Source organism: Aspergillus homomorphus, assembly GCF_003184865.1.
Source record: "Aspergillus homomorphus CBS 101889 unplaced genomic scaffold BO97scaffold_43, whole genome shotgun sequence".
NCBI lineage: Eukaryota > Fungi > Ascomycota > Eurotiomycetes > Eurotiales > Aspergillaceae > Aspergillus > Aspergillus homomorphus.
The window spans coordinates 171,954-186,167 of NW_020291929.1; the positions used below are offsets into that span (position 1 = coordinate 171,954).

The 14,214-nt window shown below is 48.6% G+C and overlaps 4 protein-coding genes across 4 annotated transcripts; 2 read left to right on the top strand and 2 right to left on the bottom strand.

Annotated features, from left to right (window-relative positions):
* Positions 1-3,097: 3,097 nt before the first annotated feature.
* BO97DRAFT_459801 (FAD/NAD(P)-binding protein) lies at positions 3,098-5,576 on the bottom strand (the record flags this gene model as incomplete). The annotated part of the gene is made up of 2 exons (XM_025699304.1): positions 3,098-3,142; positions 3,465-5,576. The coding sequence occupies 2 exons, from the start codon at positions 5,574-5,576 to the stop codon at positions 3,098-3,100; spliced, it is 2,157 nt and encodes a 718-aa protein (XP_025548031.1).
* Positions 5,577-5,911: 335 nt separating this feature from the next.
* BO97DRAFT_459804 (class I SAM-dependent methyltransferase) lies at positions 5,912-7,062 on the bottom strand (the record flags this gene model as incomplete). The annotated part of the gene is made up of 1 exon (XM_025699305.1): positions 5,912-7,062. One exon carries the CDS (start codon positions 7,060-7,062, stop codon positions 6,178-6,180), a length of 885 nt encoding a protein of 294 aa, XP_025548032.1. The 3' UTR covers positions 5,912-6,177.
* A 392-nt stretch (positions 7,063-7,454) lies between these two features.
* On the top strand, positions 7,455-8,388 carry BO97DRAFT_353097 (SDR family NAD(P)-dependent oxidoreductase; the record flags this gene model as incomplete). The annotated part of the gene is made up of 2 exons (XM_025692041.1): positions 7,455-7,825; positions 8,052-8,388. 2 exons carry the CDS (start codon positions 7,455-7,457, stop codon positions 8,386-8,388), a joined length of 708 nt encoding a protein of 235 aa, XP_025548033.1.
* A 561-nt stretch (positions 8,389-8,949) lies between these two features.
* Positions 8,950-13,677, top strand: BO97DRAFT_310170 (uncharacterized protein; the record flags this gene model as incomplete). Its single annotated transcript, XM_025691209.1, has 1 exon — positions 8,950-13,677. A coding segment is annotated over one exon (4,728 nt), but the record flags the coding sequence as incomplete, so codon positions are not given.
* Between the last annotated feature and the right edge of the window lie 537 nt (positions 13,678-14,214).

Genomic DNA, 14,214 nt, shown 5'->3' on the forward strand with positions numbered 1-14,214 from the left:
TACTTTATATAACTATAGGTCTCCAAGAATTATATTATTTTTTTAAAATCTAATAATATATATAAATATACAGCTTTATTAGTAACTATATATATTAAGATTAAAATATATAATCTTAGTAATTTAACCTTAATTTAATATTATTTTATTAAAGATTTATAGAGATATTTTAATATACAGAAAATTAAATATTTAGACTAGTAATTTATTTACTATTATATAATAATAATAATTATTATTAACTAAAGTTTATATAAACTAGATTCTATTTATCTTAGTATTAACTAAAAATAGTAATATTTTATTTTTTAATAGTTTTTTAATTTTCTTTTATTTCTATTTATAGCTTAGAATAAAAGCTATTTTTTTTTAAATTATCTTTTATAATTATATCTTCTTTACTAGAGAATTCTGTTATTAAATTATTATTATTTAAAGACTTTATTTTTTTAATATTAGTAGTATATTTACTTTTTTTTCTACTTAATTCTATTATAACTTATATAAGGTTTAATAATTAAATTAATAAAAAAATATAGTTTATAGTTTAATATCCTTATTTTTTATATTTTAAATACTTTTTTTAATATATTATTTACTAAATTTTTTCTAAATTATTTATTATACTTATTATAATAATTCTATATAGAGTTAATAAAATCTTATATATAATTTAATATAGTTTATTATAATAGTAGATAACTAATCTATTTTATTATTAAATTTTAGAGAATATAGATAATATATTTACTTAATTCTATTAATATTAAAAATATTTATATTAGTACTAATCTTATAAAGCTAGAAGATTAAATCTAAAAAAATAATTAAAATACTATAATTTATCAGGGCTCTAATTATAGTTTTATTAAATATATCTAAAAAAATATATTTTTTAATTTTATTATACTACTTAAGGATACCAGTATTTATAAACTTCTTTTTTAATTATAGAAGAAACTTTAAAAAAATTATATTTTTTAATTAATATATCTAATATAATTATTTTATTATATATATCTTAATTGTCAACATCTACTATAACGGAGTAGAAGGCCGGGGGTCTGTAAGAAAGCAACTAGCCCTTCATTGCAAGACTAATCCTTGGGGATCTAATATTCCCCAAGGCACAACAGTCTGGCTATATACACCAGTAAAGGAGGGGGGTTTAGCTACGAATGACGTGGGTAAACGGATTGAAAGTCCGTCGAATCAGTGGAGGCCGGAGGTACTGAACACAGCTACCCCGGGTATTGTACAACAATTAGCTAGTTATTAGAGCTACTACTAAATAGTATAAAATTTAATAAATATATTTTTAATTAGTAAATTATCTTTATTTTTAGATATTTTAATATTAATTTAATTATTAACCAGATTTCTATTATTTATTCTTTATTTATTATAGTAGTTAATAATAAAAAGATTTACTATTTTAGTATTATCTTAAGATAATAGATCTATTTTTTTTATACAGCTTTTTACTATTTATATTATTCTCTTTTTTTATTTTATATTATTTAGGTCTGTATTATCTACTATAGTAGTATTTATACTTATACTAAAAGATTTATTAATTTCTGGATTTATATTTTATAAGAGATTAGAGATAATATTAATAATAATTTAATTTTTTTTATCTAGTATTTATTTCTTCTAATATTTATTTAGTAATCTTAGTTTTATAATTTAAGAGAATTAGAAGTCTTTTATATATAAAAAGCTAAAATAAGACTTAAATTTAATCTAACTAAGCTATAAACTATTTATAAAAAGCTTAAGAAGAGAGAGTTCTTTACAGATATATTTCTATATTAATAGACCAAGATCACATGATTCACATAACTAATAGCAGGCACTGGCCTGTGACACTTATAAAATATAATTCTCTTAAGGTATTTTTATAGTATTAACTAAAGAACTTAAAAAATACACATAGCTTTACAGATTAATAAAATTTAATATTTCTGAATAGTTTTAACTGCTAAATAGAGCCTGTCTTTTTATTCCACCAAGTTTTTTAATAATTTAGATATTTTTCGTGGAGATATTAATATTTAAATAACCTTATATTCAAAGGATGGACAATTCATGTTGGGGTAGCCGGCTCGCTTACGTGGCCGGTTCGCTTACCGATTATGTTAATTATATAATATAATACAGATAGCCTTTAATCTAATATATAGATAATTAAGACCTTTTTAAATAAAAAATAAGAGAATAATAGGCTTATTAACCTTATTTAAAAAGATTTAATAATAGTCTAGACATATTATACTAATTTTTAATTATTATTTTAATAGTAAAAATATAGTATTTTTTATATAATTTATCAGATCTCTAGTATACAGTCTAAATTAAATTATAATTATATATCTTTCTTTATATTTTATACTATAAGAGTATCAATATTATAAGAAATTAAATTATATTAATACTACTAGGATTTCTCTATTATTTCTTATAAATAAAAAAAAAGAAGATATTATTATATCTCTTAATTATTTTTTTTATTCTAAAAAACTTATTTTTATATATTTTTAGGTAACAGTTAGAATAATTAGATTAATTCTTATTTAATCTAGGTATACTTTAACTATACTAGAGCTAAGAAAAATATAGTAGATAAGTCTTAGTATTAAAAATAATTAAAATATTTAACTATTCTATTTTTAGTTATACCGTGGTTAGGTATAAAAATTTCTTTAACCTGACTATTAACCTGCAGTCAGGTATAAAAGTTCCTATTAACCTGACCTGACCTGGCCGTTAGCCACTCTAATTATTATTACTAATTTAAGTATATTTTATTTAGATATAGCAGGTACAGCTTAGAAAGTCAAGACTTACTCAGCATAACTTAAGCTTGAGTTAGACTAGGCTTAATTAATAAAACTTAAATCTAAGTTTCCATTTCGATTCACAATCCAGACATAATGGATCCATGCGTTCTACACTTAAATGTAATGAGGTATTAAATGTGTGAGCGTCATGGCTTCGTGGATCAGATATATGAATGCCTTAATCACGATGCATATTATTCTATCTGAACGGTCATTATTCTATTAGCGACAAGAAAAGTTAGGAGCCTGCAAATTCAATGAGCACGCAAAGAACCTCCGGGGTCACGAAACAGCAGCCGCTGTAGTAGTAATGGTAGAGCTGTCGCTTAATGGTTGATTTTGGACAGTCTGTACCATGAATGGCTGTTTGGTACCTGAGGTGGAAGCAAGACCCGCAGTTTGCATTAAGATACCATGGAGATAGGCCCGTAGGGCTGTGTCTACTTTTGGACTTGCGAAGGACTGGACCAGGATTTCGACCAGAAGGTCATAAGGTTCATGCTGAGTGCGACAGAGGGGGCTGCATAGAGAAGTGTGCTGGTCATCGTGGCTGCCGTTGCTATGACTTTGTTTTGCAACGACAGATGTCACGGCCACTGAAACAAGACCGGTGCTGTCCACCTCGAGTTCCTGTGCTCGAGCCAGTCGGTCCAGAACGGCCATTGCCAGATCAGCCCCTTGGCTGAACACTCTGCGTTTATGACGTAGCATGGCCGAGGTATACTCCTCCCGCCAGCCCTCCGGCCTGTGCAGTGGTGAGCTATCGCTGCGTCCCTCTCCGCCACATTTGTGCAAGCGGACTGAGAACGGCTGACCGGCCGAGCGTGGATTCAGGCAGAGATGAACCATTTTACGCGTAGAGACGAAGTGGCGGGAGATCGCGTCTGATATGGGCTGTGGGGAGGTGGAGCATTGCAGAACAATTCCATGGTCTATCGCGTGCTTCTGCATGGTGTGCCCAACTGATTTCACGTTGCAATCATCGATGGTCTGCAGGAAAAGACCGTGTGTGGCTGCCAGCGCGTCCAAGGTCTGAGCCTGGGCTTCATTTTGCTGGGACGGTTCCAAGCCAGCCAGGAATGGTACTACATGCTTTTGCATGAGGGCATGCTCCAGCAATCGTCCCTGTTCCGAGATTGCAGTTGGAGCTGGAAGAATGAAGAGGAATGGGATGTGGCCTGCGGCCAGCAGCTGCGGTACGAGTCGACTGGCCAGCAAGTGCGAAAAGAGGTCACCACTGAGGAAGAGAGCAATGTGCTGGGAGCGGACGGTGGGCTGCCCCGTCAGTGCATCGGCAATGCGTGCTGCGTGCTCTGCAATTCGATCGACCGAGCTGACATAGAAGTGCGTGCCTCGAGTGAGGGAGCCGATGGCATACAGACCCGGAGAAGCGTTGAGGTTGTTGAAATCGACCACCAAGCCGCCATAGGGATGGGCAACTGCAAGATTCTTGCGAATCACTGACTGCACCGCGCCGGATGGAATAGAGGAGACGTCGCTTTCCTGCCCAATGGCTTCTATCAGATAGGGTGCCTGCACCGGTCCCCCGTCCGTCTGGGCCTCAAAGCAGCTCCCATTCCAGGCCACTCGAGTGCCTTTGCGGACGTGCAACTGTTCTCGCTCCATCATTGTGAGCAGTCGCTTTGCACTGGAGACAGGCATGCCATGGCGGTACCGCATCCAGCCGCTATTGAGTCGTTTCATAAAGAGGTCGCGCTCGGGATCGCCGAGCCCATGCCAATACCGCTCTACCAGCGGTGCTGTCGCGCGGAGAATGCTCTGCCACTGGCCGCGACCCTCCTCCGCATCTTCGAGATCTGCGCGAAGTTCCTCCAGGGGCGAATGGTGTCCGTTCATCATCCATGTCGACTCATCTCCCGTTTGCCGCGCGATAGCGTGGAGAACGCCTCCCGCAAGATGAGCCAATCCTCGATCTGGGCAGGATTCGACTTCTTTAGCCAGGGTATACAAGGTGTGGCGATGCGGAAATGGCACGGTTCGACTCTGAACTTTAGGAAGTCGGCCGCTGCGGGATACGAACGTAATTTCACCTCGGTGTCCATTGTGGTAGAGGACATTGACTACGTCGATGGCTGACAACCGAGAGCCTAGGACAAGCACGGGCGCATCGGTGGGGATTGCTTTGAGCCCGGTCGTGGGCCACGGAAATGGGAAGAATCCAGGATAACGACTGAAATGGGGATGCGCAACGGCGGAGAAATTGCCAACGGCCAACACCACGTCTTGAGCTGACAAAGAAGGTTTGCCACTAGCTAGGGCTAAGCTGAACGTGCCGTCGTCGCGACGGTCAATGTCTTGGACTTCGTCCGCGACAAGACACACCTCGACCCCTAGCTGGCGGGCCTCCTCAACGGCTTGGTACCACAGGTACTCGAGGTAGGTACCATAGACCCCACGAGATGGGTAGTCGTCTATCTCGAGCTCGCGCTCATTGACCCAGCGTGAGAAATGCCGAGGGTCACCGTTCCAGAGGCCCATGGCATCGCGATGCATGTTGATGATGGTACCGGCACACGCGCCGGAGTACGCCAGGCCGGGGCCGACTGTGGCTTGAGGCTCGACCAAGACGATTCTCTGTATCGAGGGCGTCTTCGTGGCAGACAGTCGCCGTACAAGATGAATGGTAACGGCGACGCCACTGGCGCCTCCACCAACGATGACCACATCGGCAGAAGCGGGACCGACCCGCGTTGAGGTTCCTGTTGAAGGCATGGGGAAGTTCTGGGGCGAAACGAGACCAAAGATAGAGAGATAAGGTAGTGACACGAACCTCACGGGCGTCTCATGAAGAGGCACCGTGTAATCCTATTAAGGATTGAGACAACCCTTCTCGCAAGCCAGTTATTGCGCAAGCAACACGCTTGCAATTCCGGTCTCGCGATCTACAGGGTAATTGAAGCGGTGAGTTGAAGCAAGGAGGTTGTCTGATGACGGAGTCTGCGCCACTCAAGGACCCTACTGGGGCCCTTAGTCCACCCCAACTTGGCCTCGTCGCATGCATAGTCGCGTAGGAGGACGCTGTTCTCGCCGCTACATGACAGAAGGTTGTCAGAAGCTATACCACCATTACGGTCCTCCCTACATATGCTCCACATTCCGCTTGTCCTGATGGAATGGATCACCCCACAGGGATAGACGAGGCTGACAGGTCTACCAGCAGTGATCGTATCACGTTTCCCCTGCCCAAAGAAGCAGCCTCTCAGTTGATAGGTAAAATTGTCCGCTCGGAGTGGTAACCATAATATATCTGAATTTAGATACAAGTGTGGTACGCACATCACATCAATAGGCGCATGACATCTCAGCCAGCCACCTACCCGGGAAGCTGGAAAACGAAAAAGATCTCATCATCCACTGCTTCCTGCTCGACTTTGACGAGGCCTGCCTGCATCGCCAGAGCACAGACCTCCTTCGTCTTCCACAGCTTTAACACCAGATCATCGACATTCCTCTCCACAACATCGCCATCTTTAACCACCTCAATGAATCGGGTATGATGGACTTGATTACCTTCGACCCCATGCCGTAGGGGCTTTTCGTAGTAGGTAACCCCAGGGTATTCCTTGCTTGTTACCGTGGCAGCGGGATACAAGGCTTGCTCGGCCAATTCCGTGATATCCCCATCGTCAATCAGCAGTTTGTGGAGGAGCGGGATGTACGCCCGTCCGGTGCCGGGGCGCAGCACCTTGGCGACCTCTGTGAAGAAGCGTTCGGCCTGTCCCGGCTCGGTGAAGTGCGCCAGACTACCGAATGGAAACAATAAGATATCAACCTTGCTGCTGGTGGCAGAAGAGCTGCTGAACGGTGGCGCTGCTGACAGTTCAAAAGCAGATCCTTGCACCCAGGAGATGACGACTTCCGGCTGGCTCTTGATTTCCGATTGCAGCCGCCTTGCACGATCGAGCATATGGGGCTCGATCTCGAGCCCAACCAGGTTGATCGGTTTGGAGAGCCCTTGCGGCAAGGTAGTGGAAAGATGCCTTAGCACCCGGCCGGTACCTGTTCCTACATCTAGGATGCAAAACGGAGTGTGGGCAGGCAGGGACGACTTTGCTAGCTGTTCTTGGAGGATTCTGGAGAAGTATTGAAGATCCCCTCGATCCCAGATCCATGAATCATAGTATTCGGCCAGGTAGGGTGAGTTGTAACAGGTGCTCTGGCGGGTCGCCACCTCGGAGGTCGGCGTCGATACAGTCATTGTGCGTGATGCACGAGTGCTAGAAAAGAAGATGATCGAGAAGGGTTTGAAATTGTGATGACCAAGACAGTCACCGAACTGAGAGATGTGACTTCGACCCTGCCTCGGAGTTGCTTTAAAGTACTTGTTGGCGAGCAGCAGCACGTTCCCTTCTCCCCGCTCACACACTTGGCTTGCATTGACCAGAACAACACATCCCTCTTCCCATGGAATCCTGAAACTGCATGACTGCCTGATGACGTTGCCTGTGGCATTCATGCATCAGCAGTATGATTCGCCATCTACGCCCAAGGACCTTTGACCAGCAGGCCTATATCTGTCCCCCTCTTCCCGCAAGGCCTCTACTGCCGGCCTAAGCCTTGCTCCTTCCTCTGTGCAAGCCCGCATTCGCCATGTCGTCACAATCTGCACTTCCCAACTCCATTTCCCTCGCCGGCAAGACCGCCATTGTGACCGGTGGCTCGCGTGGAATCGGCGCCGGAATTGCTTTAGAATTAGCTTCACGGGGTGCGAACGTGGCTTTGGTGTACCATTCTGAGTCCAGTACCGCCAAAGCGGAAAAGGTGGCCGCGCAGATTGCCGAGCTGGGGCGCAAGGCGGCTCTCATCCGGGTCGATCTGAGCTCCCTGGAGTGTGGCCAGCAAGTGATTCACCAGACCCTTGCTCAGCTCAAAGTGCCTCACATTGATATCCTGGTGAACAATGCGGCGGCCGATCCTCCGTTCCGCCCCCTGTTGGAGACCGACTTTGGCGAATTCGAGCGGTATGTAGTGCTTTAAGCGAGTGGAGAAACCAGAGAGAGCTGACGAGTCTGGTCCGTGTAGGCAGATGAACGTCAATGTTCGGGCCCCTTGCTTGCTTGTTCAAGGTTTGCTCCCGCATATTACTCCCGAAGGAGGTCGGATCATCAACATGTACGTTACGCGCCTTCTCCGCACAATTTCTCTTGCAGCATTCCGTCTCTAACCAAGGTCCTGGGACGAAAACAGCTCTTCGATTCTGACTCGCATGGGGGGCTCGAACCTGTCAATTTACACGGCCACCAAGTCCGCCCTAGAGGGATTGACCCGACACTGGGCGCATGAATTGGCCAAGACCTACAAGTTGACAGTCAACACCATTGCTCTAGGAGAAATTGCGGTGGACAGCACCCCGCAGGAGGTCACTGATGAGTTTCGTGATGCCCAACTGGATCTTCCGAGCGCGGCGCGGCGCTTTGGCACCATTGAGGAGGTCGCGCAAGTTGCGGCCTTTCTGGCCAGTGCAGGCTCAAGCTGGATCAACGGTGGCTCTATTCCGGCCAGTGGTGGCAGCTACTATTGGTGAATGGGGAGATGAAAGAGTAGGCCATAGTGTGGTTTGTGTGCATGAATGTGCATAGCTGCCCAAGACCCTGTAGCTAGCCAGAATCATGAGCCCCGATCCGATCTGATTAAACCCTCGCAAATGCCTCAGTAGCGATCTACAGAACACGTATGTGAGCAAATGCAGGAATATGCAGGAATATGCAAGAATGCCAGCTGGTGTAGCCGAGCCCAGCGCCACCTCATCCTTGCAGGGATCGGCTCTGTCGCTGATGCCCCAACTGACTCCCTTCGGAGATTGCCTTCCACTCTCACATTCTCGCCGTCCCAGCTGGTGAATTCGGCAGCGCAAGGGAATGACGACGTGTACTGATAGGATAGAGTCTACCCAAGGTTTGAGAGTGGCACGAGTGACCCCTGTATCTCCGTGGATCTACCCGAGCAGGGCTTGTGAGATACTAATACTAAGAACTCTAATGCTTGATTATTGATGCTGCTTCTCTCGAAGCGTTCCAAACGTCCTTCGCTTCCTCGAAAATAATCATCTTCTTCCATGACGGATGTTCCGGACGAGCACGCAATGACTACCGCTGAGGAAGACGAGCTCATCGACATTTGGGCCGACATTTTGGGCCTGGATCCGGCCGAGATCACGCCTGACGACAATTTCTTTGCCCTTGGTGGGAGCTCTGTCAATGCCGTGCGATTGGTGGTTGCGCAACGATCGCGAGGTCTTGACTTTTCGATAGCTAACGTCTTTCAATGTCCAACATTAAGGGACATGGCCTTATGGGCAAGCCCGGACGAGGCTGTTCTTGAATTGACGGCGTCTTCTTCTTCTTCCTCTTCTTCTTCTTCTTCTTCGCCGTCATCCTCCTTCATTCCAGAACCATTTGGATTGTTGCCCGCCGGCAGCGATCGGGCGAAGTTGTGTGCAGAGGCATCTACAGAGTGCCAGGTCGCGGTGGACGAGATTGAGGACATCTATCCCTGTACACCATTGCAGCGAGGGTTGATGTCCTTGTCGATGCTCCATGCCGGTACATATGTCGAGCAGTTTGTCTATGCGATTCCGCCTGACTGGGCGATTCCCAAGGTACAGCAAGCATGGGAAGCGGTAGTAAAGAGCTCTGAAACCTTGCGCAGTCGCATCTTTCCCTCGGCGTCCCTCGAGGAGGAGTGGCTGCAGGTGGTGGTGGCCAGTCCCATCCATTGGGTAATAGCCGATGCCCCCGACACCACCCTACGGGCATTTTTGGCAGCAGACGAGCAGCAGAAAATCGGTTTGGGGACTCCGCTGGTGCGATCTGCCGTTGTCGTCGACTCGCACCAGGCGACCAGCTATTTGGTGCTGACGCTTCATCACGCCGTGCAGGATGGATGGTCCATTGATCGCCTGCCGCAGCTGTTAACGTTCGCCTATCTAGAGACGGCTGTTTCGCCTCGCCACGCTCCGTTTCGCAGCTTTGTCCAGCATAATCTCCGTCTGGATCATGCGGAGGCCGACCGATATTGGCAGTCGCTGTTGCAAGGACACACCGCGCCCGTGTTTCCCGCCCTTCCAGCGACAGTTACTCAGCCTCATGACAACCAAACCGTCTGTGGGAGTATCAAACAGAGAGCCTCCGCCACCAGAAGCCGATTCACACCGTCGACTCTGGCGAGAGCCACCTGGGCGCTGGTTCAGTGGCGCTACACTGACAGCCCGGACGTGATCTTTGGGGAAATTCTGGCCGGTCGTACCCCCGATATTCCCAACGTGGAAGATATCTTCGGTCCCACCATCACCACCGTCCCGGTCCGGCTCACCATCGAGGACGCGTCGGTCGCGCTCGACGACTTTTTAGACCGGGTGCAGCGCGTGTACGGCGATTTGATGGCTCATGAGCAGCATGGCCTGGATCGCATTGGCCGATGTGGCGAGGATGCCAGGCGAGCGTGCCAGTTTCAGACGCTGGTCTTGATTCATCCCAAGGGCTCGACCGGGGGTAGCCCTAACCCGCCCGCCTTGACCCGTGAGGTCATCGTCGAGAGCCGCAATCCCTTGGGATACGCCCTGACCGTCGAGTTCCGCTTCAGCGCAGATGATGGGGCTGATTCGGCTGAGATTGAGATGAGCTTCGATGACCGCGTGTTAGAACGGTCGCAAGTGGAGCGCATGCTTAACCAGCTTCTCCACGTCTGGACACAGCTCCATGACCAAACCCTCGACAGCCAACGACCCGTCAAGGCCATCGAGGTAGCCAGCCCTCAAGACTATCGCGATGCAGTCGCCTTGAACTCGATACCGCCGCTCGTATCGTTTGACCAATGTGTTCATAAGGTCATTTCGCTACGCAGTACGGCCTATCCGACTGCCCCGGCGGTGGTCTATGAGGATAACACGTGGAGCTATGAAGAACTCTTGCAACTGGCCTCGCAGGTGGCGGGGCTGGTGGCCAACACGGGGTTAAAGCCTGAGGGCTATGCGGCTATCTTGTTTGACAAGTCCCCTTGGGCTGTCGTCGCCATGCTGGCCGTTCTCAAGGTAGGGGGTGCTTTCGTCCTTTTAGACCCCCAGCAACCGCTCTCGCGCCTTCAGAGTATCATAGAAACAGTCTCTGCTGGCGTGGTCCTCACATCCGTGGGCCAAGAATCGCTTGGCCTACAACTTCACCCCCGCGTTCTCGTAGTTAACCCCGCTGAGATTAGCCAGCTGTCTGTATGGTCCGACGAGAATTCTGCCTTGGTCAGATCCGATCACGTCATGTATGTTACTTTCACGTCCGGGTCAACGGGAGTCCCCAAAGGGACAATGATTGAGCATTCAAGCTGTCTGTCGGGCTTTCAGGCCCAGATTGATCGCGGACTCTTCAGCCGCGACACGCGATCGCTTCAATTTGCCTCCTACAGCTTTGATACTGCCATTGAAGAGATCTTTGCCACCTTGCTCGCGGGAGGCTGTATCTGTGTACCATCCGAAGATGAGCGGTTGCTAGATCTGGCGGGGGCGATACGACGCCTGGAGGTCAACCTGGTGCAGCTCACCACCGCAGCGGCAGCACTCTTGACTCCGGAGAGTGTGCCGCACATCCGGTATCTGCGACAGGGAGGCGAGCCCATGCCGCGCAAATTGATCGAGACCTGGGCCAGTCGGCCCGGGGTACTCCAGAATAGTTACGGGCCCAGCGAGTGCTCTGTTACCAGTACCGTGCAGACCGCAGTCGACGCCTCCAATGCAAGCAATATTGGAGTGGGATTCGGGTGCGTCACCTGGATAGCGGAGCCTGACGATCCACGGCGACTAGCGCCGATTGGAGCCGTGGGCGAGCTCTTGATCCAGGGTCCGATTGTCGGTCGAGGGTACATCAACCGGCCAGAAGAGACCGCTCGACGATTTTTGTCCAACACATTCTTCCCAGCGGACCATGCGGCGGCACGATATCGAGTCTATCGCACGGGCGATCTAGCTCGTTATGCCCCGGATGGAACCATCATCATTCTTGCCCGCCAAGACGATCAGGTCAAGCTCCGTGGCCAGCGAATTGAGCTGGGAGAAATCGAGAGCGCCCTCTGCGACGAGGCCGACGGGGTGCAATTGAGCGTGGCGGACCTGCCCAAGCAAGGCGCTATGGCGGACACGATCTTGGCGATGGCCCAACTCGATCCGCAAGTTCTCACTCTTCCCTCTTTTGGCGACGGTACAGATGCGGAAACCTTCTGGGACACAGTACCGCAGACGCTGGCCCAGCCCAGCGTGCAGAAAGTCCTGCACCGTCTTCGGTCCCGTGTGCAGGAGCGTTTGCCCGCCTACATGGTGCCATCATTTGTGATCCCCGTCGGCCGGATTCCGACTTTGACGAGCGGTAAACTTAACCGCAAGGCGGTACGACAATTAATGCTCCAGATTACATGGCCGCAGCGAGAACGACTGGCGCAAAGCCATGATCTGGCTGCGCATTCCGCTGGTACGAGCCGTTTGGCTGCCGACGAAGAGCTAGCTCGACAGCTGGCTACTACCATCCAACACCTCATCCATGGACAGCAAACGGGAAGACCGGCCACAGACTTCAGGCTGCAGTCTCTAGGACTTGACTCGGTGAAGGTCGTCACCCTGGGGCATCGCATTCTAAAGGACCACGGGGTGCGCATCCCTCTCCCGGTTCTCAGTCACAGCGCGTTGACAGTACGTCAACTGGCCCAGCATATTGAGGCAGCTCAGAAGCAGGAGAATGGCGAACAAAGCGGTGAACAGTCCACGTCTCCTACTGCTTCTCCCGCCGTCGACTGGACGAAGGAGCTGTCGGCCCTCAAAGCGCAGCTGCAACATCGCTGCCGCCCACCAGCCCGGGTGAGCACTGTCTTGGTCACGGGCGTCACTGGTTACGTGGGAACGAACATCCTCAAAGCTGTGCTGCGTACACCCAGCATTTCTCGAGTGGTAGTCCACACGCGACCGTCTTCGCGAGCAACCGCTCTAGATCGAGTTATCCAGAGTGCGCAAACGGCGCGTTGGTGGGACGAATCCTTCGCCCCGCGTCTTGAGGTATGGGAAGGGGACCTCGCGGCTCCCTGTCTTGGGGTGTCCCCTGAGCGATGGGATCAGGTCCGTGGGTTGACGGATACTCCGATCGACGCCATAATTCACTGCGGCGCCTGGGTGCACTGGGCCCGCGACTACGCGACGCTCAAGCCGGTCAATGTCGGCTCTACGGTCGATCTCTTGCAGGCGAGCCAGGAATCGGTGCATTGTCAGGCCTTCGTCTACATCTCTGGTGGTCCGCAATGGGACGTGAAAGAGGGGGATACGGACGCTCGTCTGTTACAACAGCTCCACGAGAGCGACAAGGGGTACGATCAGACGAAACTGATGTCCGAGCTGCTCGTGCGGGGGGCATACTCCATAGTGCAGGGCCAGGAGGAAACGGGTAGCAAGAGGCACGCTGCCATCATCAAGCCTGGGCTGGTCATGGGGGGCTCTTCATCGGGCGTCGCCAATACCGATGACTTCCTGTGGCGGTTTGTCGCCTCCATCATTAAGCTCCGCGCCTACAACAGCGACACAACTGACGCCACGGTCTTCGTCAGCAGCGCCGATGTGTTGGCCGCTGTCGTTATGGACAGTGTGCTGTCGAGCAAGGTAAGCCCCCCGGGCTGCGTTGTCCGCAAGATTTGGGACCATGTCCGTGAAGGCCTTCTCTGGGACATTCTTCAGTCGGAGTTCGGATTTCAGTTGCAACCTATGGCGGGACCAGCGTGGGCCGCTGCGCTGCGAGCTCAGGTCACTGAGACCGGCGCCTCGCATCTTTTGTGGCCGGTTTACGAGATGATCGATCAGCACCAGGGCCAGGAATCTCTGTTGGGGTACGAGGGTCCAATGCCTGACTCGGTTATCAATGCAGCCAACACCGCCCATGTACGAGACTCATTTGTAGCCTCGGTGCGATATCTAATCGAGAGAGGGTTCTTGCCCGATCCTACTGGCAAGAGAACTGTAGAAGTAGATCACTCTGTCGATCCCGGGTTCCGGCGCCGCGGGCTATAACCTATTGCTTACTCTGTCTGCGGCTGGTCGCCCTATCCATGTGTTTTCCTTTTTTATTTTTCCAGTTCTACAGCAAATAGAAGCAACTTAGAGCCTTTTTCTTCATTCGATACCGATCCAAGCTCTCTTATATGACTTTCATAAGACGTAAAACGCCAGGGAGCTTTTCTTGGGTTGCTGTCTGCGGAACCACTGCAAAGTCCAAGGGACAAATCGCATGGTCAGAACTGTGATCTTATATGGAGATCGGAATCTTATTCCTTGAACAGCACACATCCTGACGCGCCAGAGAGTCATTCTGCAGGAGCTCACTGCCTCTCCTTA